This window comes from Citrus clementina, unplaced genomic scaffold (genome assembly GCF_000493195.1).
Source record: "Citrus clementina cultivar Clemenules unplaced genomic scaffold, Citrus_clementina_v1.0 scaffold_2, whole genome shotgun sequence".
Taxonomy (NCBI): domain Eukaryota; kingdom Viridiplantae; phylum Streptophyta; class Magnoliopsida; order Sapindales; family Rutaceae; genus Citrus; species Citrus x clementina.
The window spans coordinates 33846297-33874012 of record NW_006262688.1 but is presented as its reverse complement, the minus strand read 5'-3'; the positions used below and the strand labels follow the sequence as shown (position 1 = coordinate 33874012).

Below are 27716 nucleotides of genomic sequence, written 5' to 3'. Positions count from 1 at the left end.
GATTATATTCGCAAATAATATTATTAATAAATGGATGTCATAAATAGAGGCCCTCGAGTCAATTCAAACACACAAAATTTTCATTTTTTTCCTTCTTTTGACACTTCGAAACACAAAACATTACTTTGCCCAAAATAATCCAGAAGTCGCAATTACTATCCCCCACCACCAATTTCCAATCAAACCCTAGCGACATGTATTTCTTGACTTTCAAACAAAATTATCTCACTCACGACTCACCCCATATTTATTTCTGCAACAACCTCTTCCCATTAGAATAATCCCACAATTATATCAACCTCATTCATCCTCGCTCGCCATTAATACACTGCAAGGCAAAACCAAACCCAGCAAGAGAAGAATCCTCTCCATAGAAAACTGGAACTAAAAGTAATATATATATAGATAGATAGAGAGAAAGAGAGAGAGAGAAATTGATCAGAACAGCCCATTTCTATAAAGCTTACAGAACCCCACCCTCTCTCCTCTCCACTAACACCACTTTGGAGTTACAAAAACTAGTCTTTTATCTTTTGCATTAAGAGCTCTTCTCTGTCAACCCTGATGAAGATTCTATTTAAGCACAAGCACGTATTCTTTTCATCCTTTTCTTTGCTTCTCGTCCGGGGGAATTAGCCAGAGCTTGTACTTTTGAGTAGAATTGAAATATTTCAGTTTTAATGCTAAATTGTAAGCATAGGGATGGGACTGTATTTTCCATCTTCCCGTTTTTATTTTATTTATTTATTTTGCTTTCCTTTCTTGTTTATCTTTCCACAGAGGATTCCTGTTGTAGGTTTCTTTTTTCTGTGTTTTATATTTAGTTTGTAAAATGATTTTTTAATTCATTTTTTAATTTGTTTATTTAAAAAATATGAACGCAGGGGTAGGTGAGGAGGCTATAAGAAGAGATGTTATGTCAGCATAAAGGATTACACAATACCAAAAACTAGAGCAAAGCAAAAGGGTTCCTTTGTTGTTGTTTTCTCTTTGGTTAATTATTGGTTACTTGAATATCTAGCTTAGATTTTTGGCTTGCATCATCATCATCATCATGGCTTCATCAAACAGAAACTGGCCTAGCATGTTCAAATCCAAGCCCTACAACACTCACCACCACCAATGGCAGCAGCGTGACGTCAACTCATCTCTCATGTCTAATGGTACCCACAGACCCTCTTACACCACAGGTGATCATATGTACATTTGCAGTCTCAGAACCGACTAACAGTTAATCACGCTCTTCAAATTTTTATTTTTGTAATTAATTACTATCCTTATAAATATAAACACACACATACTCACTCACTCACTCTTGTTCTTGTCAATTTTCTTTTTCCCCTCCCAATGATCCGGCGGTCTTAATTTTGCAACAGTTCCCGGATGTGAAGAACGTAGCCCAGAGCCAAAGCCGAGGTGGAACCCAAAACCTGAGCAAATTCGCATACTGGAATCAATTTTCAACTCTGGCATGGTGAATCCTCCAAGGGACGAGATAAGAAGAATCAGGGCTCAATTGCAAGAGTATGGGCAAGTTGGTGACGCCAACGTCTTTTACTGGTTCCAAAACAGAAAATCAAGAAGCAAACACAAGCTCCGCCACATCCAAAACTCAAAGCAACAACAATCCCAACAAACCAATCAAATGATCACTTCCGTTGCCACTACCATAACCGCTCCTTCCTCTTCTTCTTCCTCATCCGAGAAATCTTCACCCACTACAGGATCTATCAAGAGACTCTCTTTGAGTTCTCCAAATGTTATCGATGTGTCCAATTCTCCTACAGGGTCGGTCAACCAAACCTGCTTTCAGACTCATAACGAGTTCTTGACCGAACCCTTTTTCTTACCGATTCAACAGACCGGAGAAGGAGGACAAGGATTTGGCTTCTCGGAGCTCCCCAATGTTGTTCAGATTAATCAACAGCAGCTAATTGGGCCATGCACTAGTCTTTTACTCAGTGAAATAATGAACCATGGAGCTACAAAGAAAGAACAAGAAGACACAATATGGAAGATTCAACCACAGCAGCTTAGTAATTACGCTGCCACTACTGTTCCTAGTATTCTCAGTATTGCTCCTCCTCCACTTCCCACAACAACTGTTACTGTTCCATCTACTATCAATCCAATTCAAGGTATGAATTTTAAATCTAATACTTCACACAACCAAACCCTTTTAAGTTATAACATATGTAGTATTTATTCAAATAAATACAAAGTTAGGGCAACGGGTATACTATATATTTGTCCTTGTTGATAATAATACATGATCTACAAGTATGGTCGCTAACAATTCATGGATGTGATTGATGTTGATGTATCAAATTTTTTGTTTGTCACATCCACATATGAGTAATTATGAGGGTATGTCTTATCTTTTTTGGACCCACAAATTGCGATCATTTGTCTAGATGGACGTATGCATGGCTGGTCTTCTGATAGACTAGTGCGTGAGGTATGTTGATCTTTTTTGGGTCTGTGTCTTTGCTTAATTATATCACACACACATAAAATGAAGAAGTTAAATTGTTTTGTAGCGGCAGGTGTTGAGGAATCAGATCCAGTCGTCGGCCACGGTGGTGCGGCAAGATCAACGGTGTTTATCAATGATGTAGCCTTTGAGGTAGCTGCCGGGCCCTTCAATGTTCGTGAGGCTTTTGGTGAAGATGCTGTGTTGATTAACTCCTCTGGTCAGCCTGTTCTTACCAATGAGTGGGGTGTCACCCTTCAGTCTCTCAATCATGGCGCATTTTACTATCTGGTGCGCACGTTAAGCCCTTCTTCATTCGTAAATGTATCAATTTAAACCCTTCAACTTATTGGTTAATCTCTATTTATTATATATACATATTTAATATTGAAAACTATACGTGGTTGAAAGTTTCGACTTATTGGTTAACATGGAATCATTTAGATGTTGTCATCGAAATTGTAGTTTTGTTGCTAATTGTTGACTTTGAATGTGCACATTAATAATGCTCTTAATTACTTGTTGTATATGAACTGTAAAGGTTTTGGTTACTAATTTAGTAGATTGTTAATGCTTAACTTTTCTTGGGTTGCAGATTTAGTTGCATGGAAGCTTTGAAAGTTTGGAAGCTGAGAAGACTAGGGGTCCTGTGCTTGTCTTGCTTTCATTCTCTACTTTCTTTCTCTTAGGGTTTGCATTAGACTTTTTAGACTTTCAGCTAATGATCAGTACTACTCTATGTTATGGGTTCTTTTGAAAACTCGTGGACGAATGTACTTTCTTTCTTGTTAAAGCCATATATATTACATATCCTTCATTGTACTCTTGCTTTACCATATGCGCGATAACGATAAAGGTTCGATAATTGATAATCCACAATGATATAAGAAGTGATTTAATTGCATGTCACGTTGAATACATGTGAATGATTGAAGTAATCAGTAATTAGTAATTACTGTTTCCGGCCGGTTAGTGTGTGAACTCACATGCAACTGAGGTAATATCATTCTCTAAAATTCTGCCAGGTTCAATATTGCTTACTTGTATTTGAAGAAACTAGTTGATTTTAAACGTTTATTTTCTTCTCAACTTTCACTTGAAGCAGCCACCTCATGCCCTAAAGAAAATCGAGGGGCTACTCTTTCCCTATGGCTAAGGGTAAAATTGACCGTTTTAAAGTCTCTCGAATGTGCAAATTGATTAGCTTTTTCCGATATGATAAATCAAAATAACACATTTAAAATTGAACCCGAAACTAGGGTCTCATTTAGGGTACATCCACAATGATACAAGGTTTTATATATTAATTTTTGTTCATCTACAAATGTAACTTGGGGTTTCCTAAAAGTTCAAAAACCCATTCATTACACGCGTTACGAATCCGAAATCAGACCAGAAGTAGAGTGTTAGAAATGTATTTCGCAAACAAAAAGCAATGGTTAAACTTGATGCTGATCTGCTTTCGGAAAACAATTAATAAAAAAATTGATTTTCACCTGCGTATTAATGATGGGAGCGCACAAAAAAAAATTTATAGCGACTTGAAAAGTAAAAAGAGGATTTAATTTGCTGCCTCGGTCCAATTTGGTTCAGTGATGCAGATTTTTGACGTGCAAAATAATGAGAACAGTATTATACTGTGGAGTTGGATTTGACAAAGCGATTCAGAAACATGATACATGCCTGCAAAAATTCCCCTCTCTACGTACGTCAATCACGCTTAAAAAAAGCACTGTCTTTTGCATGAACCATCACGTATGCTAATCATGGCAATTGTTGAATAAATGGTTCGAGAAGAATCGATGTTGAATAATTCATAAATGGGAAAACCAAAGTGCATGTATACACACACACACATATATATACTTGATTGATAAATTAAACCAGTGGCTTTTTTATCTAGAGTTCTGAGTTTGCGTAGCATGTGCATACTGGTGCATTTTCATCTCTTGAGGGGATTTGATAATTCCAACAGCCAATGTGATGTGATTGTTTTACTCCCTCTGCATCTGGGCTTCATCACCAGTCACTTCATCCATTATTTGAAATTTTGAATACCGCCGCATGTGCTTGGAAGCACTTTAAGACTACATCACTCAAACATTAAGCTGGCATTCAATAACTTTTTATTGTAAACATTTATTTCATTTAACTTCTCTCAATGTCTCAAAAGTTACCCCAAAGAACTTTACCTCAAATAACATGGTATTTATTTATTAGTAAATACTGAAATGTGAAATATATAGTTACTAATTTTAACAAATTGCGTATATTCATCTTCTAAGAAAAAAACATTTGGGTGATCTTGATATTTCTTTTTTTACTAAAATTTTAACTTGCGACATTTATAAAAGGCTATATACATAGTTATCAAAACTAGAAGACTTTCTCTGGACTTGTATGAGTATGTTTGATGAATACCTCCTTTATGTAGTTGCCAAAACATAGGGACGAGATCAAGCTTGATTATAATAAATAATATCGAATATTTCTGATTTCATAGAATGAAATATAAACAAGGGATATATAACCCTAAATTTTTTTCTTTCCAGCTTAGAGATTTTTTTTTTTTTTTTAATTTTTCAAGAAACCTTATGAGCACCGCCAGTAGAAACCTTAAAATCCAAGTTCACGCATGCATAGTTGAAACAATATTTGGATTATAAGCAGTTGGCCCATTTAATATTGGGCTTGTCAAAATTTACATGGACTGGCCTGTTAAACGACGTTAATTTGGCCCGTCCTGCATTTTCTCGATGATGAATTTATAATTTATCGCAAGTTAAAAAAAAGATCAAAAAAATAATTTTATATACTTTATTTGTTTTTAATTTTATCAAAAAAAGATCAATTTTTAATTACTTAACATGTTGCATCCTCATAATTCGATGGTGACTTGATATTTCATTGGTTAAAAATTGAAAATGTCTTATGAATTTATTTATTAACTCAACGGAAATTTACAATGAAAAATTATTGTAGAAGCCCACAATATACATACATATAATATAAGAAAACTAGAATCCTCCATTTATCCACAATAATATGTGGAGACTACTATCTAAATTAATTCTTATAACAATATAAGAAAACTAAAAAAAATCCTCCGTCTTAAAGTTAAGAAGAAAAAGTGTTGGTCAACTCAACGAAAGAATTGTGAGCGAAAATATCATATGAATTGAAAATGCAATTGTGGTAATTTTTCTAATATATGGTAATTAAATTTTCCCCATTACATTGGAGCAGACCAAAATAGATGCCCCACAAAATCTAAAAAATCCTTGGAAAATTTTACGCAATCAGAGCCACGGATCCACCCACAAAATACAAATTTATTTTATTTTGTCAAAATAAAGAAAAGAAATTATAACAAAAATAACAAAAAGAAAGTTAGCGCAAATAACAAATGTTGATGACAAACAAACCCCTCGTTTCAATTTACAAAGTAGAAACAAAGAAAACAAACGAAACAAAAACGTGCTCGTTTGACACTAAAAACTATTAAATCCCAAAACCCGCTCGTGTTTTACGTTTTTGTAGAAGCATTTATTAAAATCTCTTTCGCGTCAGATGATCTGCTAATCCCAAAAAAAATTAACACATAAGAGAACACAAAAAGAGAAATGGGTGCGTACAGAGCGGACGATGACTATGATTATTTGTTCAAGGTGGTTTTGATCGGCGACTCCGGCGTCGGAAAATCGAACCTTTTGTCCAGGTTCACACGCAACGAGTTTAGCCTCGAATCAAAGTCCACCATTGGCGTCGAGTTTGCTACTCGGAGTATCCGTTGTGATGATAAGATCGTCAAGGCTCAGATTTGGGATACCGCCGGCCAAGAAAGGTTTTCTTTTGTGGATTTTATTTTATTTAATTTGTTCGCCGTTCGTTTTGGATCTGGGATTTTCTGTTTCTTGATTTTTGTATTGCCTTCTTATTGGATTCATTTATAGACTTATTTTTTTCAAAATTTGCACTAACAACTTCGTGTACAAAAGTTTGCTGTGAAAGGCAAAATTTTTTTCACTCATTTCGTAGGAAATTGCTTAATGAAGTTTGTTTTCTATTGGTATTTGTTATGTACAAAGAGTTTAATTCTCGATGAAAAAAAGTACAGCATTTGCTCCTCATAATTCCTCTTTATCTTTATGCTCATCATTTATTATATAACCCATTCTTTTATGCCGTCAGCTCTGTTTCTCATTATGACATTGTTACAGAAACATAAATGAAAAGAATAAGTGGGGGCGGTGCTTTTGCATGCCAGTAGCGGTTATTGAATTCCATTAGTCGCAGGGAATCTTGTGGTTGTGATATTTTGGGCCTCTCTCGGTTTCTATTTAGGCTCTGTTTTGATATTGAGGTGTTATTGCTTAAAACTTGCAGCTATTGAAAAAAAAAATTATAATTATAAAATAAAAGTTAATAGTATGTAATAAATATGAATTTTAAAGAATAATTTTGACAAAAATAATAAATATATTATAGTTTTTCTATCATACAAGTGGTAGATCAAATTAACTTAGCTTTTAATTTGCAGTAGTAAGTGTTTACACCACACTTTAATATTATAATTTTTAAGCTCTAGCTACGCAATATTGAATGAGGACAATAGTGTTCTATTTGTAACTGAGTATGTGAATGAATCAGTTACTTTAAAGAAAGTTAATAGATTCTTCATGATCCTCTTTTGCATGCAGCTATTAGCCCCCTTTTCCTTTTATTTTTTCTTCTTCTTTACCTTGATGTCTTAAGTAAATAGGTGTTGGAGGCCTCTTCATACAGCGGCTATTTTCTTTGTTAATCTCTTTTAAGTTCTGTTTCTTTCTTTCCTTGGTACAACTTTACTGTATTAGTTAGGATGATGTGATTACCATAAATTTAATTTTAAAATAAAGTTTCATAGTTTGGGAATAGCAGCCTTTTCGAAATATCTTGATCTATTGCTTGAAATTGCCTCTTGGGACTTGGATCACGATGCTCTGAAAATATTCTCTGTTTTTTTTTAATATTTTTGGGCAATAGGTATCGTGCAATCACAAGTGCATACTATCGAGGGGCTGTTGGTGCTTTGCTGGTCTATGATGTCACACGTCATGTTACATTTGAAAATGTAGAGCGATGGCTGAAGGAGCTCCGAGATCACACAGATTCAAACATTGTGATCATGCTTGTTGGTAACAAAGCAGATCTGCGCCACCTGAGAGCAGTTTCCACTGAAGATGCCACAGCTTTTGCAGAACGAGAAAACACTTTTTTTATGGAAACATCTGCCCTTGAGTCCATGAATGTGGAGAATGCATTCACAGAGGTGCTGACCCAGATATATCGTGTTGTAAGCAGGAAGGCTCTCGAAATTGGAGATGACCCAGCAGCTTTGCCCAAGGGACAGACAATCAATGTTGGAACTAAAGATGACGTATCAGCGGTAAAGAAAGTCGGATGTTGTTCAAACTAAATAATGAGGCAAGGCCGAAAGAATATTGTCTTTGACATTCTGCACGCTCTGTTCATATCCCATAAGAGGTTTGCCTGGTACATGACTTAAGTATTAACCAAATTTGAACGGTTTGAACTTGTGACTTTAGGTAGTGAAGAGAAGAAATCTGTTTTCAGCCCATGATCTAGGATCTGCGACATATTTAGCTGGTTTATTTTATTTTCTTTGATGCTGTTTGAACTAGATGCTATCTTGTGCATTTACATCAATCACCCAACTGCTGTAGATTTAGCTCAACACTGTTGTCATGGGTTGTAAATTATGAAGATTGACTTTAATGCTACGAGGAGAGATAACTTTCCACTACTATGTATACTGTATACTGTTTTTCCGGTCTGTTACATCTGTTTCACATTCTAATGGAAGAGTGCCTTAGCATCCGGGAGGGAAAAAATCCTGATGCTCGTGACCATAAATGCTATCATTTTATTTCACCTATGCTTCCAATGATTTTTGCATCCATGTCCAACACTAAAGCATTGCCGTTCTCTAAGTCTTTCTGCATTGAAGGCAAAATTGCTTTTGCGATTTATCACTAGAGTTTGACTTTTCAAGCTTCAATCTGTCATGGATGAATTACCCTCCTAATGAGAGTTTGTATGTACCTATCAATTTGAGTGTGCGTTTCAATTTTTTTTTTTTTTCTTTTTAAGAAAGTGAAGTAACTGCATAATTAGCAAACTTTGATAAACAAAGAAATAACATAGAAAACTCATATTACATTAGTGGTACAACTGCTCGAAGGCTAAGAACCAACCTCTGACTCCATCTATGATATTTCCAGCGTTGTTCACTCACAAAACTTTATTACTTAATGGTAAACTATGATATACACTGTACACCAAAACCTGTTGAAGTGTCGGTCATCAGACTCTATAAGCAGTCATCACCATGCTCAATCCTTTGGGGTTCAAACCATAATTCCATCCTGAAAATCATAACCCAAATGAGAAGCGAACACAAGGACAGGCATCAAAATGGAAGCAAAAGCCATTTGCTCAATATAAATCATTTAAACAAAATTCCAGGCACTGGCAGAAACGAAGTGAAGCATCAAAGGCTGTCAATTTACAAAGTGGAAAGAAAAATGAACCAAAAAACAACAGTCACCCCAAGTAAAACACAATTACAACCCTCCAAGTCCCTTTTTTCCCTTTTTGGCTCGATGTTCTGGATCTACATCAATAGCAGCTCCACTACATCAAGGCAGTTTCAAAATGATTTTCATTTAATGCTGGGAAAAATAGTAATCAACATCAGCTGAGAGATGAAGTGATAGCCTTTTCAGGCTATACCACTTGCAGCTTTGACTGAATACTCCATCTTTGGGGCTAACAATAGAAGCAGCAGACGAAAAGAATAAATCTCAGAGATCATCCAAATTTTCTGGATCTACATCAATAGCAGCTCCACTACATCAAGGCGGTTTCAAAATGATTTTCATTTAATGCTGGGAAAAATAGTAATCAACATCAGCTGAGAGATGAAGTGATAACCTTTTCAGGCTATACCACTTGCAGCTTTGACTGAATACTCCATCTTTGGGGCTAACAATAGAAGCAGCAGACGAAAAGAATAAATCTCAGAGATCATCCAAATTTTCTGGATCTACATCAATAGCAGCTCCCCTACATCAAGGCGGTTTCAAAATGATTTTCATTTAATGCTGGGAAAAATAGTAATCAACATCAGCTGAGAGATGAAGTGATAGCCTTTTCAGGCTATACCACTTGCAGCTTTGACTGAATACTCCATCTTTGGGGCTAACAATAGAAGCAGCAGACGAAAAGAATAAATCTCAGAGATCATCCAAATTATCCAACCACGCACTAAACTTCACAAACAAAATTAAATCTGACGGGATAGATTAGATCTCAATTACATGAAGTTCAGAGGTCCATCACCAAAAGTTGGTTGGCCATAATAGACAACTGAGAGAAAAACTCCTCTAAAGCACCGCTTGGGACCGCTGCACTGCCAGCCCGAACACCTATTAAAGATCTATTCTACAAAGCTTGAATAGGCAGCGCAGCAGTCCCATACAGGCCTTGAAGTTCTTAAAAGCATTTCGTTATGCCAACCAAGCATCACTAAACCTTTTATGTACTTGGAGTTGTGTGGTAGACATCAAAGGGGCATAGAACAACACCAGAAATCCGACCTACTATAAAAGTTGTGCAAGTGTAATTCCCAAATGAGACTCAAAACCTTCAGCTTCAGGTAAGGAATACACATGGAGTAAACCATATCTAAAGGGCATCGTGTTAATGTCATCTTCACAAAAATGAAAAACCTTTTCATTGACACTTGGCTGTTCAAAATGAGCTTAACCTAACGAAGCAAATTACAGTAAGAAGGAAAGAGGCGAGAAGTAGTCAATTGGACTTGGAATTGACACATACCACTTCTATTTCTATCAAACAGTCTAAAGGGCAGATTGCCAACTAAATATTTCACAAGATTCTGTGATAGCACAAATATAACAGAATCAAACAAGAGCAACCAGAAATCAACTAGAGTAACAGCAAAGACCAGAACCCAAATAATAATTCGGAAACCAAATAAAATCAGCAATTAAATAATTGGAATGGTAAATCAGAAACACAAAATCGAACTTACGCCGAGCAAGCTTCATTTTGCCTTATGTCCATCACTATCATGAGAAGCGGCATCATTTGAATCACCCTTGAAAGAGGGCAAAGGATTAGACCCCTTCACAATCCACCCAAGTGCAAAAAACGACAGACCCGCGAAAATGGCGGTACCCCACGCGTGAGAGTACCATCTACTATACTGCTTGATTGCGAACCTCCATTGCTCTCTGAGTGTTGCCGGGTCCGGGTTTGCTGCGTCCGGTGGGTTCGGGTACCGGACCTTGTGGTTAGAGAATTTGGTGCTTGTACGGCCGGATTCTGGGTTTAATTTAGAATTAGACGCAGATGACGAAAGGCTCTCTGAGGTTTTGGGCTTTTGCTGGTCGGCCATTGCGTATGAAGCTCTAGTTTACGAATCCAACTCCTTCGATTTATATCTTCAAAGTTTGCAATCTGTCAAATAAACGACATCTGTCTCGCAACACTTGTTTCTTTTTTTTTTTTCTTCCTTTTTGTTCGTTTTCTAATTCAATTTATAGGATTTTGATTTTGAGTAAGGACAGTAATGGTACCCACAAACCAACAAATCTGCTAAAATTTGTCTGCTGTAGGTGATTTTGTGGGTTACGGACGGGTTTAATATTAGAAATTGAAATTCGCACTACATTGTAGTTGAGTTTGATATTAGCTAAATATATGATGGATACCCGTATAGATATTTGTCAAACCCACAAAATTTTTCTTAAATATTTTTAATGTAATTTTAATTAAAAATAATTAAATCTAAAAATATATAAATTAAATAAATGTAAAGTGTAAACATGTCACATGTGATGTGTGTAAGTTGCAACTCATAACATAATCTAAAGGAAACTCAAACTATTTCCCTTTGACTTATGAGCAGCAACTGCAAAACCTAGTCTTCCAAACTATTTCCCATTCACCTATGAGCAGCGGTCGCACACACCCATTTCCCTTTCATCTGTAAGCAGCAGCCACACACCCATGAATTTTTCACGGCATTTGTGGTTATTTTTTTATGAATTTATATGTTTCATACTTGAAATTGTAAATTTGTGTTGGATTGATGTTGAAATTTTAATTTTCTATTTCCATTAATTAAATTTAAAATTAAGTATGTCAAGTGAAAGTTTAGCTTATTAATATAAATTTACATATTAAATATTTATGATTTTAAATATGAAAATTCATAAAAAATCTATCAGGTACCGTTACGAGTTTGGTAATTATCAAAATCCACGGCAAGTGAATTTTCTTAAAAAATTAAAACCCATAGCAGGTGCAGGTATTGGTTTATTAATTGAAATTTTATGCAGGTGCAGGGTTGGTAATAACAAACCCATCGCGAACGGGGCTCATTGCCTTCCCTAATTTTGAGTACTCACTGAACAAATGTGGGAGTTAAAAGAGAGAATTTTTTTTTTAAAGGGTCAAATTTTCAATATTCGTGCAGCATTTTAAAAGGCAACACGCTACCTACATATAGAATATTTTGGTTTATTTTTTTTCCAAAAAGCTAGACAGAGTTTGGCCTGTACTTGGGACAAATTTCACCTCAAAAATACTATCGATATCGATACACAGTGACAGCAGACAGGAATAAGTAAAATCACAAATTAAAAGCTTCGCTAAAACAATTGAAATATTCTTTTAAACAAGAGCAATAGCTTAATCAATTATGTCATGTTTATAAATCAACTACCCAAAAAAAAAATATCTATAGATGAAAAGAACATTTCTTGCACTACAAGCAGCGTAAACTTTCTTCATTTGATATTTTGCAGGAAAATCATTTGCGTGCTTCCGCTTTCTTCTGCTCTTTGGCTGAAACAAGTGAATATATATTTATCAGTTGGAAATAATACATATCTTCAAACACATGAAAACCAGTGAATGATGATAGCAGAACATTACCAGCCTTTTCTTCTTCTCGCTTTTTAGCAGCTTCGGCCCTTTGTTGACGTATAAGGGCTAAACGTTCTGCACCATCCAACAAATAAGTCACAATATCTCAAAATATTAGATGGCAGAATCAAAACAACATACAAGATCAATCAACCGAAACCATTCCATGTGAAGCAAAAGGAGGACACAAATAGCAGGGGTCTTGTCGCTAGTCTCATAGTAATGATTGGTAGTAATCATAGGGCTAGTCTCATAGTGCTTGTCATTCACCAGTGAGCATTAAATCCAAGTAAAGAGGATAGTGGGAGGGAGGAGAGGGAGTTGGGCTGGCAAGAGGAGTGTCCGAAAAAACAGGCAGAGATACAAATCCATCCAGTTGTGAACAAAGAACTTTGCTTGTCATGCCAAGATGTTCAAGTTAACAATTAGACGGTACTGGCAAAACAGGAAAGTTGGTACAAGTCCAAAACACCATGCGAGTTACAAAATCTTTGCATATATGTAAAGTCAGCATCAATCATTATCCCATTTCCTAGTTCATCCAACTATTGCATATTGTAAAACTCAACAAAACATGAGAAGTACTAAAGTCAATCACTCACCTAAATCTAGCCTTGCCTTTTCGGTTTTCCCTTGTTCTTGCAGCTGCATGTAACGCTCATGAGCTCTCTGCTTCTCTAGTTCCTCTCTGTAGACACATGAAGAAAAGTAAAGACTGCTTTACATGAAAGAGTCTAGGAAAAGATGTTATTTTCAACTTGGGTGCATTCTTCTCCTATCTGCTCTATCCTAGAGAGGATACTATCTTGTTTCCGAAATGACCGTGCAACACTACATAAGAAAGGTACCCTTAAGGATGAAATAAAAGGTGAATTTACAGACCTTTCACGCCTTGAAAGTTCAGTTGTTTTCCCAAACTGCAAAAGATTAAAAAAAAAAAAAACAGCTTAGATGAATGGAAAAAGTACAATTTTAATAAATACATCTCCTCAAGTAGAACCAATGAATCTTACATCAACATCCTTGGCTTTCAAATTCTTCGCCTTGACCAAATTAGGATTATTAATCTCAATCAAACCTTGAGTTCCTTTCCGCCTCTGCTAACATCATTGTCCAAAAAAGTAAGTTCAATTATAAGACTCATTAATATAAAACAACCCAAATCATATAAGTAAAAAAGAAGTCCAATAACTTCTGATTTCTCCTCCAATTCTTCTCCTGACTCCTCTCCAGATTCCTCTCCAGCTGCTTCATCTTCAGACACTTCCTCTACGTGTTCAGCTTCTTCCTAATACCATTTAAATTAAATATAATTTAAAAAATTCTTAACAAAAACTCAATTAGCAGTTCAATATAATCAGCAATCAGAAGAGAGACCCACCCGTTTAAAAGTGCGAGGACGTCTAGAAGTTCCAGCAACTGCAACCACAGTACAAAAATAAAATAAAATAACAATTCTGAAGTTAGATAATGCGTAAAGTCAGCCATTAAGCTAAAAATCATTAACTCAAAAAAAAAAAAAACCCCAGAAATCTACACACACATTAAATAGACACACTTAAAATCCGCAATTTCATCAACGCAAGAGGGCATAGATAAAGCAATTTCTCATATTAAAAAATTAACTCATAATCAGCTGCAATTTCATATTCTTAAAAGTTCCTATTTTCACAGAGAATCAAAATAACATTAACTTGAAAAATGACTTCAATTGAAAGGAAATTTAGAAGCAGGGGAGCTTACGAATATCTTCAGGAGTGGAGAATTGACGTTGACCGGTGGGCTTACCCTTGAATTTGCCTCTCCCCATCGTAATATTAACACCAGCAAATTAAAAAAAAAAAAGAAAATGAATTTTGATGAATCCTAATATTTGTTCGCCTTTTTGACAGCGCGATAGTCGAGAGTGGGTTCTTATTCTTATATCAGAACCACCAATGGATTCGAATCCAAGCAGAATCCAGTTAGCATAAGTAAAACCCTATTGGCTGTGGTTTGAGGGATTTCTTCTGTATTATACCTTGTATGTAAGGGGGTGATCTTGAACCTACACGTGTCGCGGGATAGATCCACTGGTTCTTAAATGGACTAATCACGTAATGACTAATGTTGCGGACAAGGAGAGAAACTCTAGGACACATGCAAAGGTATCATATCATTCGTATCATGATTTATTTTGACAAACTAAATATTATTTAAATTTAAATATATATGTCGTAAGTGTATTTATTAGTTGTATTATTTTTTATATATTCTAAAATTTCTCAAATAATCACGTAGTTTACGTTCGAAGGATTACACTTTGTGTGTGTGTGTGTGTGTGTGTATAACTACCTACAGTATGTGTTTAGGAAAATGCTACTTTCCCCTGGTCAAATCCCGAATTAAACAAAAACGACGCTGTTTTAGTTTCTTTTTTTTTCCTTTTTGCTTCCATGAAACGCAGTCGTTCAGCCTAGTGAAAATAGAAAAAACGCAGATGCTTTTCTTTCTCTTTCTCTTCCTCTTCGATTCACCACACCCGAGCAAAAGCTTGAACAACAACAGTGATGTGTGTGTGTGTGTCATTTTTCTCAAGCTTATGGAAGGCAATAAAGCTGCTGATTCTAGACTATTTTGGTGTCCACAAAATCCGCTTTTGTGCTTCTAATTAACTTGCTTTCTATTATTTATACTTCTTTCACTTTCTTTAAAGGTAAATCTCACCTAGGTTTATGCTTTTTCTTCTAAATCTGAAGCCATATAAGTCCGTTTGTAGTTTGTATTGGAGCTGTAAAATGCAAAGCAATTGCAGCACAAATTGCAGACAAACAGAGCACAAATTGCAGACCAATTTAGCACGCATTGCAGCACAATTTGCAGAAGTCACTTGCACAGTAATTTATCAAAAAATGCAGAGCAATTGAAAACAAAATGCAGACAAATCTGTACACAGTTTCTTCCAGACCAAAATCTCATTTTCATCATCATTCATCCTCAACAATGGGCATTAAGCACCCAAATCAAGTGCGGAAAGGAAAAATGAATATCAATTGCAATTTAACACACTTATTTTCTTAACATTTTACTTCAACCGAAAATTAAATAAAATGGAACTAGATCAGCCAAATTGCAGCACTAAAGATCGAAGACGTTTGGGTTTGCTTTTGTCTGGGTCAAACGGCAACGTTTGCTTTCGATTGATTGAAACGACTGGTGAAACGATGAAGAGAATCGAAGAGGACAATAAAATTATGGTTTGATAGAAAATAAAATAAAACTACACTATCGTTTACTGATTACAAAAGCTACAGAAGTATCAAAATCGGAAAGTAAACAATTGAAAGGGCACATCAATGGCCGGAGGTTAGGTTCTCAAACTTACGCACTTAATTTTCAAAGCATGTTATGTATTATTCGAAAATATGCTTACATCTATTGCTACAATAGGGTAGGATTACACTAATTCTATGGATTAAAAAATGTCAATCCCAAGATTATATTTTGTTATGGAGTAGCAAATTGATCTAAATTTTAATTTTTATTCAAATTAATATTTTACATAAATAAATAAAATACAAAAGAGAAGTTCAAAATTTGTTTAGAATAGTACTAAATAGTAAACGAAAAAAATTATTCAATTATCTATTAATAAAAATATTTAAACATTAAAATTAAATTCTAATAATTAGTAATATAACGTAAAATTTATTATACAATTGAGATACTTTTTTTTTCTTTGAGAAAAATCTATCATGCAGTGATTAAAATTATCAATATTGGTGGGATAATAAACATAAATTTTGTAAATTACACTTAAAACTAATAAATATAAGGTAAAATAAGTAAATTAATATAAGAATGGCAAGTTAGTATTTTAAAATTGCAAACGAAATAAAAACTTGTAAAAATAACATAAAACTTGTAAATCAATATTAAACTTTAATTAAACAAAAAATTTTATTCATTTACTTTAATTAAGCAAAGAAAAAATCATTTATCAATTGAAAAAAAATTATATTGGGAACAATTGGAATCAATTTTATTGAATTAGTTTAACCATAGATTTTATGTTCATCATAGTTTAACCATAATTTTTTTTTTCTATCATGGTATTTGTTTATTACACATGTTAATTAAGCAAAATTATTTTTCTTCATGTGGATCAAGCCAAAGTAAAATTATTTTTCTTACAAACAGCTTTGAAAACGCATGAAAAGAATAATTTCTCAAATCCGCTTTTGAGAATAAGCTTTATCCTTAATAAAAATTCACATATATCATCACACCATAATTTATGTTTTATTTTTTACTTAATATTAACTTATAAGTTTTATATTCACGTGTTTTATGTTTCATTCACACAATTCATGTTTAATTATGATGTTGATGTCATGATTTTAATCACAACATCACTGGATGACCCATTTTTTTGGGTTAAATTTAAAAGGTAGAGGGGTGGACAAAGTCAAATCAACATTTTAATTCTTTTCTCTTTGAGGATTCAAAATCAGGTAGTGAGCCAAATAAAATTATTTAAAACCACTAATTATTACAAAATACTTATTTTAGTTACATTAAATTAAATTTAACATAGTGTTAATAGATATTATGTTCTCGAAAGAAAAGCTGGTCCATTTTAATTTTAAAAATTAATTTAATTCAATCATACTTTCCAAACATAGTCTTATGATACAATACAAAGATCTATCAAGCATAGTTCAAAAATTTACTTCAACTAACAAGATTTGAGAAGAAATTTACCTCTATTCCACATTTTATGTGGGAAGGAAAAAAAAAGGCCCCTATAGGCTCACGCCCTTGATATTGTGATGTTGTTGTTATCGAAAATATATGATAATACTGATATTGTATATATGTGAAAAGCAAGAACCGTTAAGGTAATGTTAAACAAAAGAACATTAAATACAAGAAGAAATTATTTGGAACATGATTCTGTTAACAAACTTTTATTAATGTGGTATGAATAGCTAGGCATTTAACAAAGATTGCCGCACTATAGGCTAGGAGAAGGCACCAACTTGCTAAAAAGTTTCTTTAATTAAACTGAAATCACATGAGATCAGCCAGACTATGCAATTCCTGAACAAAACCATCAACATAAGAATTCTCAAGCCCTGGGCTGATTAAGAACTCTCTCAGTTTAGCATGATTTTGCCTTGCATCCTTGCCCACTTCACTATCATCATCCATCACAGCCTTCACAGCCTTGCATACACCATCTCTTGTAAATAATCCATCTTCATCGCCTCTCTCAACTTCCACTCCAACTTTGAGATCTTCACCCATCAGTCTTGAATTTATAATTTGGTCACCAACATTTGGGAGCAGCACTAATTGGCACTCATTGACCATAGCCTCTGACAGTGATCCTGATCCACAGTGGGTCACAAAACACCCAACAGAGGGATGTTTCAAGATCAACTGTTGCTGAACCCAACCTCCATGAACAAATCCTCTTCCTTTGACTCTGTCTTCGAATCCTTCAGGGAGTGCTGACTCTATTGTATCATGTCCCGTCGGTGGTTTCAGGGCAGCGAAAAAGGGGAGACCTGTAAGCTCAAAACCTGAGATCAGTTCTTGGAACTGGTCCTTTTTGAGAACACATTCACTCCCAAGTGCACAGAATATTAAGCTTTTCGCTTTAAAGCTGCTGAACAACGTTTCGAACTCCTCTTCTAAAACCGAAGTGGTAGGCTCCGGCAACACTGGCCCTGCCAAAATCACTCTCTTTTCGAACTGGCTCTCAACGTAATCACAATAAGCACCTTCAATCTCCCTGCACGTTTTGAAACCAATCGCATCACACTCGGTTAAACAGAGTAATAATCGCTCCATGAACGAAAGGCCACCAAAGTCTTTAACAGTTGCAGCAGCTAGTCCTCTAGCTTCATGGGCACGTAACTTGATCTTTGAAGGAGGGAAACCTTGCGGAGGCTGCAACAAGTCAGCTTCTGTCAAGACTTTATCAGGAAACTTTCTTTCCGGGCTCAACAGATAGCCAACGGTGGCAGGACTAATGGTGACAAAAGCGATGGACTTAATGCCTAGCTTACGAGCCAATGAAGGAAGCCAGTAAGTGAAATCAAAGAAGACAATGTTGGGTTTTATGTCACGAACAATAGCTTCAATGGCGGGCTCAGTCAGATCCATGGCAGTCATGAGGAGCGGGTGCAATGGGAAAGGAACATCTGTTGTTGTTTCGGTTCCGGAAGGAAGACCATCAACACAAGGGACGGTGATTGGAATGAAAGTAATGAGATGTTTGTGAAGATTAAAGGGCTCAAATTTTGTCTGTGTGTTCGTTGGTAAGATAAATGAGATCTTGTGGCCTCTTTCTGCAAGTTTGTTGGAGATATGGAGATATGAGGTCAGATGGCCCATGGCGAACCATGGATACATGGCTATGTGAAGTTTCTTGTCTTCCATTATAGCATCTCTCTTGTGAACTGTGATTATAGTTCAGGTTTAAAATATATGTACTGTATATGTGTGTTCAACTTTAATCTCACTTGAAATTAATTAATTATTTACAAATAAGCAACACTGCACCCAAGATTTAACCAATGTATTCATCAAGAGTAATGTTAGGATCACACTGTTTGCATTGTATATATACAACTTCTAAGCCTGACATCATTATTAAATTTATTTGGGATGTTTATTAGATACAAAAGGTGTGATTTAACAGCTTTACTGAAAAGAAAGTTTTGCGTAGGATGGTCTCAATAATAATAATGTGATTGGTATTTATAATCTTGTTTCCCATTAGCATTTCCATCGCACATTACTTTCTGATTTCCATCAGGTTTGCTCGGCCCTTCATGCTAATGGGTTTAATTAAATACGATTGCAGATGTTAATTTCTTTCCCATTGAATCCCATCTTCATACCGCTACGGACCTATCTGAACTTAACCACCGAAATGAAGCTATATCTTAATGTAATTCTGTTCATCATCATCTTCGTGAAGGCTTCACTGAGCACTGGTCATGCATTCGTAGGCACGAAAGCCCAGACCAAACACCCCCCCCCCCCCCCCCCCCCCCCCCAAAAAAAAAAAAACCCCAGCCCAACCCCCCCCCCCCCCCCCCCCCCCCCCCAAAAGAAAAGGAGACCCTGGTCGATTTTCTTAGTCTTATGTTTGCATCATATAGATTTTATTAGCTTTCTGTGACTCATAGTTTGTAAATTTCTAACATAACCTCTGTTAGTTTACATTTTTACTATGCCAAATATTAAGAAAAAGCAATGATAATCATTTTTCTTTAAAACTAAATTAAATGCCACATTTAAATGACAGGAAAAAGTAGTCGATTCAAAATTTTTCTTTCCATCTTTCAGAGCCCGGTGGAAGGGGATCGACTATGAAAACCAATATACATATGAAAACGTGTTCGGTTAATAGAGTCGTGTGAATTTTTGTACATATATCATGTTATTCTGTATGGATCAATGGTATTGAAAGGGAAAAAAAAAAAACTTGAATGTTGAACATTTATTATCAAATAATATCAAGTCGGTTAAAAAATTAGTTTTTTATAATAAAATTTATTTGAGTTAGTTCTAATAATTATCTCATTATAAATATATAAATAGAGTTTTGATTCTAATATATTAGTATTAAAAAAATAAAAAGATTAATTCTTGAAATTGAGTAAGCTAAGACACAACGAAAGAATCTTCGTTCTTTAATTCGTTGTATATACGTAAATGAGGGGACACTCCGGGGTGCTGGTAATGAGAGTTGAGAGAGGCACCAAAGCAACTAAGAATTTTTTTATATAATGATGGAAATGATGACTTCAGTTCAAAAGGCCATGCAACTTCTGAACAAAACCATCAAGGTGAGAATTTTCAAGCCGTTCACTTCTCAAGAACTCCCTCCATTTAGCATGATTTTCCTTAATCTCTTTGCCCACTTCACTATGGTCGTCATCAATCACAGCCTTGACAGCTTTGCATACGCCGTCTCTTGTAAATAATCCGTCTTCATCTCCTTTCTCAACTTCCACTCCAACTTTGAGCTCTTCGCCCATCAATCTTGCATTTATAATTTGGTCACCAACATTGGGGAGCAGCACTAATTGGCACTCATTGACCATAGCCTCTGATAATGATCCTGATCCACAGTGAGTGACAAAACACCCAACAGAGGGATGTTTCAAGATCAACTGTTGCTGAACCCAACCTCCATGAATAAATCCTCTTCCTTTCACTCTTTCTTCAAACCCTTCGGGCAATGCTGACTCTATGGTATCATGTCCCACTGGTGGTTTCAAGGCAACCAAAAATGGCAAACCCGAAAGCTCAAAACCCAGAACCAGTTCTTGAAACTGTTCCTTGTTAAGGACACATTCACTTCCAAATGCACAGAATATCAAACTCTTTGATTTAAAGCTACCCAACAACGTTTCCCATCTTTCTTCTAAAGCCAAACGAGGAGACTCTGGCAATGCTGGCCCAGACAAAATCACTGGCTTTCCAAATTGGCTCCCAATGTAATCACAATAAGGCCCTTCAATCTCTCTGCATGTTTTGAAACCTATTGCATCACACTCGCTCAAAGACAGTAGGTTTCGTTTTGCGAATGAAAGGCCACCACCAAACTCTTTCACAGTTGCAGCAGCTAATCCTCTAGCTTCATGGGCACGTAACCTAATCTTTGAAGTAGGGAAACCTTGAGGAGGTCGCAATAAATCATTGTCCGTCAAAGTTCTCTCCCTCAGTTTCCTTTCCGGGCTTAACAAATAGCCAATTGTCGCAGGACTAATAATGCAATAAAGTACGGACTTGATGCCGAACTTGCGTGCCAACGGAGGCAACCAGTGAGTGAAATCAAAGAAGACAAAATCGGGTTTGAGGCGACGAAGAACTGATTCGATGGCAGGCTCAGTTAAATCCATGGCTGTCATTAGAAGAGGATGCAAAGGGAAAGGGACATCATTTGTTGTTTCAGCCCCAGGAGGAAGGCCATCAACACGAGGAACAGACACCGGAATGAACGTAATGAGATCCCTGTGAAGATTTGAAGGCTCAAATTTCGTTATTGCTTTTGCTGGTAACAGAAACGAGATTCTGTGACCTCTTTCTGCAAGCTTGTTGGCAATATGAAGAAATGGGGTAAGATGTCCCATCGCAAACCATGGATACATAGCTATGTGAAAGGTTTCACTACCCATTCTGATGTGGAAAAGAAAATGTTTTGCGCGATGATGTTTACCAATTCAATAGAGATATTATGATTCTCGTTTTATAATCAATTCGTGTATTTATCAAGAAAAGTTAGATCAGTTGTTGCATCGATTCGTTTTGTGCATTCTTGAACTGCCAACTCTCTAGGCACAGAAAATGCAAGTTAATCCAGTGTTTTAACTACTATCGTTTGTAAACAATATTCTTGTATTTTCATATCCTTGAACCAGACTTCATGTTGCATAATCGTCTTCTATTCCATTTTAGATATTTTAGGAAACATTCAGTTCAATTGCACTTCGAAATTGCAAATGTTCCGTTGTAACAGATCGATTTCCTAAGGGCCCAGGCCCATATATGACTGTAGCAAAAATCTACCTAGAGTGGACAACCACTTTTATAATCTTTCCATCAGTCAGCCGAATTTACGGTTGGGCAAAAATAAAAAACAAAAAATACCTATACTACATTGGATGGTACTCTGAATCCTCTAGCTAATCTATTCATAAATATAACCGAGAAAAACTCTCTTAATAACATGTATCTGTTATATATATATATATAGTCAACTCTGTGGTTCAGGGAAAAATTTGACGATCAATTTGATAGCTTTGTAACAAAGGAATGTTACCATTACTCAGCACATCCAATCCTGATGGTTCACAGGATCCAGCTACAGGGCAAGCAGACAGAAAAAACTAACCAGGCATGAAAATTCACTATGAATATTTTCGGTCAGATTTCCTAGTTTAGTAATCAAAATTTATAATTGTCAGTGTCAGACTGCCCTTGAAGGATGTCATCCTCTTGCCTTGTTGACCGGTCTCTTAAAGGAACATTGAACCTGCACAGTTAATGTAAAACAGGCGCCCATATTTACTTGCACCAGAACTCTGCTATCAAGACCCACAAACCGTGTCTTCCGCACTGCCATTGTAACGATCATTGAATTGGCCTTGCCAATGCAAAACATGAATCAGGGTTTACTGACATCAACAACTCAATCAAAACTACCTCATTTGGAAGGTGGATCTTGAGGCTAGGTTCAATTAAACCTGCTTGCAACAAACCAAGAATGTTCAGTGGTCAATAGCTGCAAATCGTAACCTAGAAACACCAAAAGAAAATACAACCAATAATAATCTTACCAGGGGAAAGCTTTCTCCCACCATACATTTCCTTTGCTAAGGGACTGGCAGCCCAATGATTAACACCAACTCGGCTTGTTGGTTGGAACCCAACTATTTTTCCCTCAGTTGACAGAACCACCTAATACCAACCAAATGGCAATCAGGCAAAACATAAGATAGTTATACATGATAACAAAAACATATGATTGCAATAGGGTTCTTGATGCCATTGGAGCTTGAACAAACCAAAAACTATCACATTTCCACACTTCATTTGATCACCCCCAAAAACTGCCAATTATGGATTTAAGAGAATGTCACCAGCGCACATCATGGGAGCTTAAATGTAATATTATCTAAGCAGCAGATAGATAACATTAGTTCAGAAAGGATCAGGGCCTGGTTTAAGTTAAAGCAGTAAATCACTTTTATATTTGTTTAAATATGATAGAAACATAGAGAAATAAAGTAAATATAAGTTGCCTAAACTTGTACCTGATAACTAGCAATATCCTGCATGGATGATTTGATGTCTGGATCAATTTTCTCCAAAGCAGCAGTCAAGTTTCCCTCGCTAGTGGAATCATCTTCATGAGATAATTTCAAGTAATTGGGAATTTTCCCAATCCAAGCACCAATACTCATTTCAGTCATTATGTCACCAGGCCAATCAAAAGTGTCCTTAATCCTTTTGACAATTGAGACACACATTTCTTCCAGCTATCCAAATTAAGTTCAAGTTTAATTTTTCTTTCAAAAATGAAGAAACCAGAAAGTAGAGTAAAGCATGAGACAAACGAGTGAAGTAATAAGAACTTTTTGCGACAAGCATAAACCTCAATGTTGCATGGATATGAGCAAGAGAACCAATAATCTCTGTCACAGGATGCCAATTTATTTGAAAAAGTTAGAATACTAGAGGACTGGATAGTTAAAAATGCTTTCCGTCAATGCACACCTTTACAGCATCTACAGGCTGACGTAACGCGTTCCAAATCTCAGATGAAGCCAGAGACCTAAGTTCTCCAGAAAACTTTTCCCCCTTGTGTAAATGAGGTGAAGAGCGTTGACCGAGAGCACTGATGGCGACGAGAAAAATTCCACTTGCAAGAGTGACAGATAGAATTTTCAAAAAGGAAGAGTCCCTCTGTGAACACAACAAAGCAATAAGTCTGGAATGAACCAACTCAAGTAAACAGAATCATTATCATATGCAAACTCCACAGTAAAAGATTATAACAAGTTCTTCCCGATGAGATCCTTGACAAACCACAAGTCCCAAACCTCCCCATATAATTGTAAATACTACAGGAAAGCATAACATGAAAATAATTAAATAATAAAAATTTTCATGAGTAAATCAAAAAGTACGTTACTCTTAACAATACTATTAAAATGGCACCAACTCCATTAGTTCCTCCCACTCAAATTTAATATCAAAATTTTCTAAAAGTTATCATGATCAGATTAGCCTCATCTTCCCACGATGAAATGCTCCTAACTTGAGTGTATATCATTTGTAAACCAATTATTTTCATGTTTCAAAATTACATCCAAATATATGCACAGGGCCAAGAATGTTGTACATAAGTTAAGAGTTACATGAAATCCAGGCTTAGCATTAAACCAACTGATAAAATAAAACAGACAATTGGTATAGATTTTAGTACCTTTTTACTGGGCAAATTGGTGTAATTTGTGACTACACCGCATGACAGCTGTTTATTCGGCAGTGAAAAAATATCTTCATAGTACATGTCTAATATATCAGCCAAACCAACCTAAAAATTTAGAAAACTAAAATAAGGATAGAGAATATATTTTCTTAAATTCAATGGCACATAAAATAAATATACATGATAATCACTCTTCATCAGTGCAAATCAATAAACAAGGGTTTATCACACTCACCAACCATGGCAAAAGACTAGTTTTCCTATGTCCCTACTTTTTAGTTGACATGCAGAGGAAGGATGCTTGGGAGATTTACCATCACATAGATTACCTTCCTAACTATAATCCCACTGAAACATGGTACCACTAAATGCCAGAAGACAAAAAGGAGAGTGAGATACCATTTGGGAGTGGGTCAGAAGAATTTCCCACCTATTCTCAGCAGATTTTCTCCAACCTTCAAGCTTTACATCATTATATCGACTAACATCAATTTCGAGCCTGTAAGCAGGAACATTCTCACTTGTCCAAATACTAAACTCACGGCCACCAATCTTTTCCAGCTTAGAGTGAGCTGATGGTGTCCACCAAAGGTGCTTTGACCTCATTTTTACAGGTTTAATACTTTCTTTCGTCGAATTAAAAGTTTCTAGCAAAGTCTTGGCATTTTCAACTATCTCATCTTCGAACAGTTTATATACAACAACAGAAGAATCTTTTGATGTAATCCTTTTGGGCTTCTGAAACCAACGGAAGAAATAACTTGAAGTCTTCCTCAAGGAATTATCCAGGAAATGACTTTCGGTACTTTGAAGTGCAGACAGGCAAACAACCTCAGCAAGCACAGAGATAATACGTTCATCAGAAGAGGTGAGGGCGAAAGAAGCTGGAACCTGCGGATACCAAATGAATAAGAGAACTGAAGCTATCAGTATCAAATGGCACCTGCAGGATAGACATATTACATGACGACAGCATAATGATGCAGACGTCTAACCTCTCTTTGGTTTCCAAGATCCTCCATATTTCTCTCTGTTCCAGGTCTGAACAAAACCAGTTCAAAGCTCCAAAGTTGATGCATAACTACTTGTCTGAATGTCATGGCAAGTATGTTCCTAGATGAAGAGCCATTCAGAACATCTTTACTGAGAGATTTTCTGAGCTTAAAGGCTTTCTCTTTAACTTTGCTAGTAGGCAAAAACTACAAACAACATTCCAATTTAGAACTCTCAATCTTAACATCTAAACACAAAATTTTTGTTAATCGCATCAGCTCTTTAACATCGACATTAGTTTATTTACACTCATCAATTATACCCTAATGTGTTATTTTTAAATTAAAACAGAATGCCTTCAAAATAATATTTTTTTTAAAAAAAAACTGACCAATCGGGTGGAGATAGTGGCTCGCTCTCCTGAGGGACCCGGGAAAACGGTTTCAACGACCATCGCGGGAATGCCAGAACCAACATGTTCGTTAGCGGCTTGACCTCCATCCGCAGCAGCGGCGGTCAGAGCCTGGTCGAAGCCGACGGCTCCGAAGAGGCTGAGCCGAGCCAAGTCGTTCTCGTAGGTTCTGACACATGGAAGTGTCTTTCCATCGGACTCCACCACGGCTTGCAAAACGTCCTGTTCTGAGGACAGAGACGCTGTCGTTTTAGGAGAAGTGCAGGAAAGGGCAGCGAAGTGATTTCTTGAACTTGTGAGGGGTGATCTGGGGATGCAAAAGGTGGGAGAAAAGAGAGTGTGAACGTGAATGTGTGCCATCTGATTCTGGTGGTGATGGAGGGGGAAGGGTTAGGGTTTTTGGAGGTTTTTGAACGTCCAAGGAATTAGATATCAATATGAAATATTGAATATTACTGTATTTTCAGTTTTCTATACGTATGTTATTGCCCGTAGGTCCATCGCCGGGCCAAGTAATAATATCTGGATCTTTAATTTTGATAAAAATAGTAATATACATTTTAAATCGTTTATACACATTTCAGTTTTCTATATATTTTATCTTAAAAAATTATCTCAAATAATATGATATTCATTAATTAATTAACGAAATAATATGATTAATTCACTTACATCTTATAAAAAATTATTAACTATTTAACATATTATTTAAAATAAAATTTTAAATAAAAAATTTAAAATATCTATTATTACTATTTTCTTTACTTGTAACAGCTTTTTAACGACAAATTTAACCTCAAATAAAATCATTCTTCATTAGATCCCAAGCTTTCTATTTTCTTTCTCATTTACCCCCGATATGAAAATTTTCTCTTACAAAACAATCACTTCTATGGAAAAATAAAAAATAAAAACAGTTTTTTACTTATTAATTTAATCTTCTTAGTTGCTCACGCTTGGTTAAAAAAAAAGTGAAAGAAATGTCTTTAATTTAGGATTTATAACAAGTATGTATTTAATTGAGGATAACAAATGTATTTAATTTAGGATTTATACTTCTTACATAATTTATAATAATTCATAAATGGGGTCTAACCAGTTAAAGTGTCCCTACTCCGTACTCCCTTTTTTTTTTTAATTTCACTGTAGCTCCTCTCATTTTGAAAACTGAAAAAAAAAAGAGCATTTAAAATTTTGACATATAATTCCCCCATATTTCAGGTCCAGCTACCTTGCAAGATACCACCCATTTTGTCTTTTATGATATCAAATTTCATTTAACCCCATACCTTCCTTTTTATTTACAGTTTATTTATAACATTATGTATTTTGACAAGTGATTTTTTAAAATGTAATTTTATTTTATTTATTATTTATTTATAAGTTTATGTGCTTTGGCTGGTGATCTGCTAAAATGCAATTTTATTCATTTAATATTATTTAACTTTCTAATAGAATAAATATAACAATAAGCCTATGACTAGATAATATTACATAATATTTTTAATAAAATAAAATATTAAAAATTTATTCTTTTAAATAAAATAAATAATATTAAAAAAATAACATTTATTTTTTAGGACTCACAAATGCTTATTCTATTTTATTTAATATTATTTAATTTTGAAAAAAATATAATAATAAGCTATGACTAAATAATATTAAATAAAATAAAATAAATATTATTAAAAATAATATTAATTTTTTGAGACTCATTACTAATTATTTCATTTTATTAAAAAATATTTAGTTTCATGAAAGAATAAATATAATAACAAGTCTATGACTATATAACATTAAATCAAATCAAATAAATA

The 27716-nt window shown here is 35.2% G+C and overlaps 7 protein-coding genes across 14 annotated transcripts; 2 read left to right on the top strand and 5 right to left on the bottom strand.

Moving 5' to 3' along the window:
• Window positions 1-436: 436 nt before the first annotated feature.
• LOC18053402 (WUSCHEL-related homeobox 9) lies at window positions 437-3343 on the top strand. Of its 3 annotated transcripts, none has more exons than XM_024191360.1 (5): window positions 437-690; window positions 885-1163; window positions 1377-2138; window positions 2541-2764; window positions 3069-3343. In XM_024191360.1, the coding sequence occupies exons 2-5, from the start codon at window positions 1055-1057 to the stop codon at window positions 3072-3074; spliced, it is 1101 nt and encodes a 366-aa protein (XP_024047128.1). In that variant the 5' UTR covers window positions 437-690; window positions 885-1054; the 3' UTR covers window positions 3075-3343. The 3 variants fall into 3 exon arrangements, with proteins under 3 accessions (XP_024047128.1, XP_006449440.2, XP_024047127.1); XM_006449377.2 differs by having other exon boundaries at window positions 885-1190; window positions 2547-2764; XM_024191359.1 differs by having other exon boundaries at window positions 438-690; window positions 885-1190; window positions 3069-3342.
• A 2527-nt stretch (window positions 3344-5870) lies between these two features.
• Window positions 5871-8279, top strand: LOC112101160 (ras-related protein RABA1f). The gene is made up of 2 exons (XM_024191658.1): window positions 5871-6317; window positions 7499-8279. The coding sequence occupies exons 1-2, from the start codon at window positions 6097-6099 to the stop codon at window positions 7929-7931; spliced, it is 654 nt and encodes a 217-aa protein (XP_024047426.1). The 5' UTR covers window positions 5871-6096; the 3' UTR covers window positions 7932-8279.
• A 379-nt stretch (window positions 8280-8658) lies between these two features.
• On the bottom strand, window positions 8659-11062 carry LOC18053401. 2 transcript variants are annotated; one of them, XM_006449375.2, is made up of 2 exons: window positions 10593-11062; window positions 8659-8901 (listed from the first exon to the last, which is right to left on the bottom strand). In XM_006449375.2, exon 1 carries the CDS (start codon window positions 10956-10958, stop codon window positions 10605-10607), a length of 354 nt encoding a protein of 117 aa, XP_006449438.1. In that variant the 5' UTR covers window positions 10959-11062; the 3' UTR covers window positions 8659-8901; window positions 10593-10604. The 2 variants fall into 2 exon arrangements, with proteins under 2 accessions (XP_006449438.1, XP_024045800.1); XM_024190032.1 differs by lacking the exon at window positions 8659-8901 and adding an exon at window positions 8921-9736.
• Window positions 11063-12236: 1174 nt separating this feature from the next.
• On the bottom strand, window positions 12237-14461 carry LOC18053400 (28 kDa heat- and acid-stable phosphoprotein). Of its 2 annotated transcripts, none has more exons than XM_024191233.1 (8): window positions 14237-14461; window positions 13875-13912; window positions 13686-13781; window positions 13507-13593; window positions 13376-13410; window positions 13096-13181; window positions 12503-12568; window positions 12237-12412 (listed from the first exon to the last, which is right to left on the bottom strand). In XM_024191233.1, the coding sequence occupies exons 1-8, from the start codon at window positions 14301-14303 to the stop codon at window positions 12378-12380; spliced, it is 510 nt and encodes a 169-aa protein (XP_024047001.1). In that variant the 5' UTR covers window positions 14304-14461; the 3' UTR covers window positions 12237-12377. The 2 variants fall into 2 exon arrangements, with proteins under 2 accessions (XP_024047001.1, XP_006449437.1); XM_006449374.2 differs by having other exon boundaries at window positions 13507-13590.
• A 2969-nt stretch (window positions 14462-17430) lies between these two features.
• Window positions 17431-18982, bottom strand: LOC18053399 (anthocyanidin 3-O-glucoside 2''-O-glucosyltransferase). Its single transcript, XM_006449372.2, has one exon. The coding sequence runs from the start codon at window positions 18920-18922 to the stop codon at window positions 17546-17548; it is 1377 nt and encodes a 458-aa protein (XP_006449435.1). The 5' UTR covers window positions 18923-18982; the 3' UTR covers window positions 17431-17545.
• A 1314-nt stretch (window positions 18983-20296) lies between these two features.
• Window positions 20297-21675, bottom strand: LOC18053398 (UDP-glycosyltransferase 79B30). Its single transcript, XM_006449371.2, has one exon. It carries the CDS (start codon window positions 21673-21675, stop codon window positions 20299-20301), a length of 1377 nt encoding a protein of 458 aa, XP_006449434.1. The 3' UTR covers window positions 20297-20298.
• Window positions 21676-22289: 614 nt separating this feature from the next.
• On the bottom strand, window positions 22290-26359 carry LOC18053397. Of its 4 annotated transcripts, none has more exons than XM_006449369.2 (8): window positions 25879-26359; window positions 25490-25693; window positions 24894-25385; window positions 24489-24599; window positions 23777-23965; window positions 23314-23538; window positions 22837-22957; window positions 22290-22743 (listed from the first exon to the last, which is right to left on the bottom strand). In XM_006449369.2, the coding sequence occupies exons 1-8, from the start codon at window positions 26257-26259 to the stop codon at window positions 22631-22633; spliced, it is 1836 nt and encodes a 611-aa protein (XP_006449432.1). In that variant the 5' UTR covers window positions 26260-26359; the 3' UTR covers window positions 22290-22630. The 4 variants fall into 4 exon arrangements, with proteins under 4 accessions (XP_006449432.1, XP_024047842.1, XP_024047840.1 ...); XM_024192074.1 differs by having other exon boundaries at window positions 25490-25607; XM_024192072.1 differs by lacking the exon at window positions 24489-24599.
• Between the last annotated feature and the right edge of the window lie 1357 nt (window positions 26360-27716).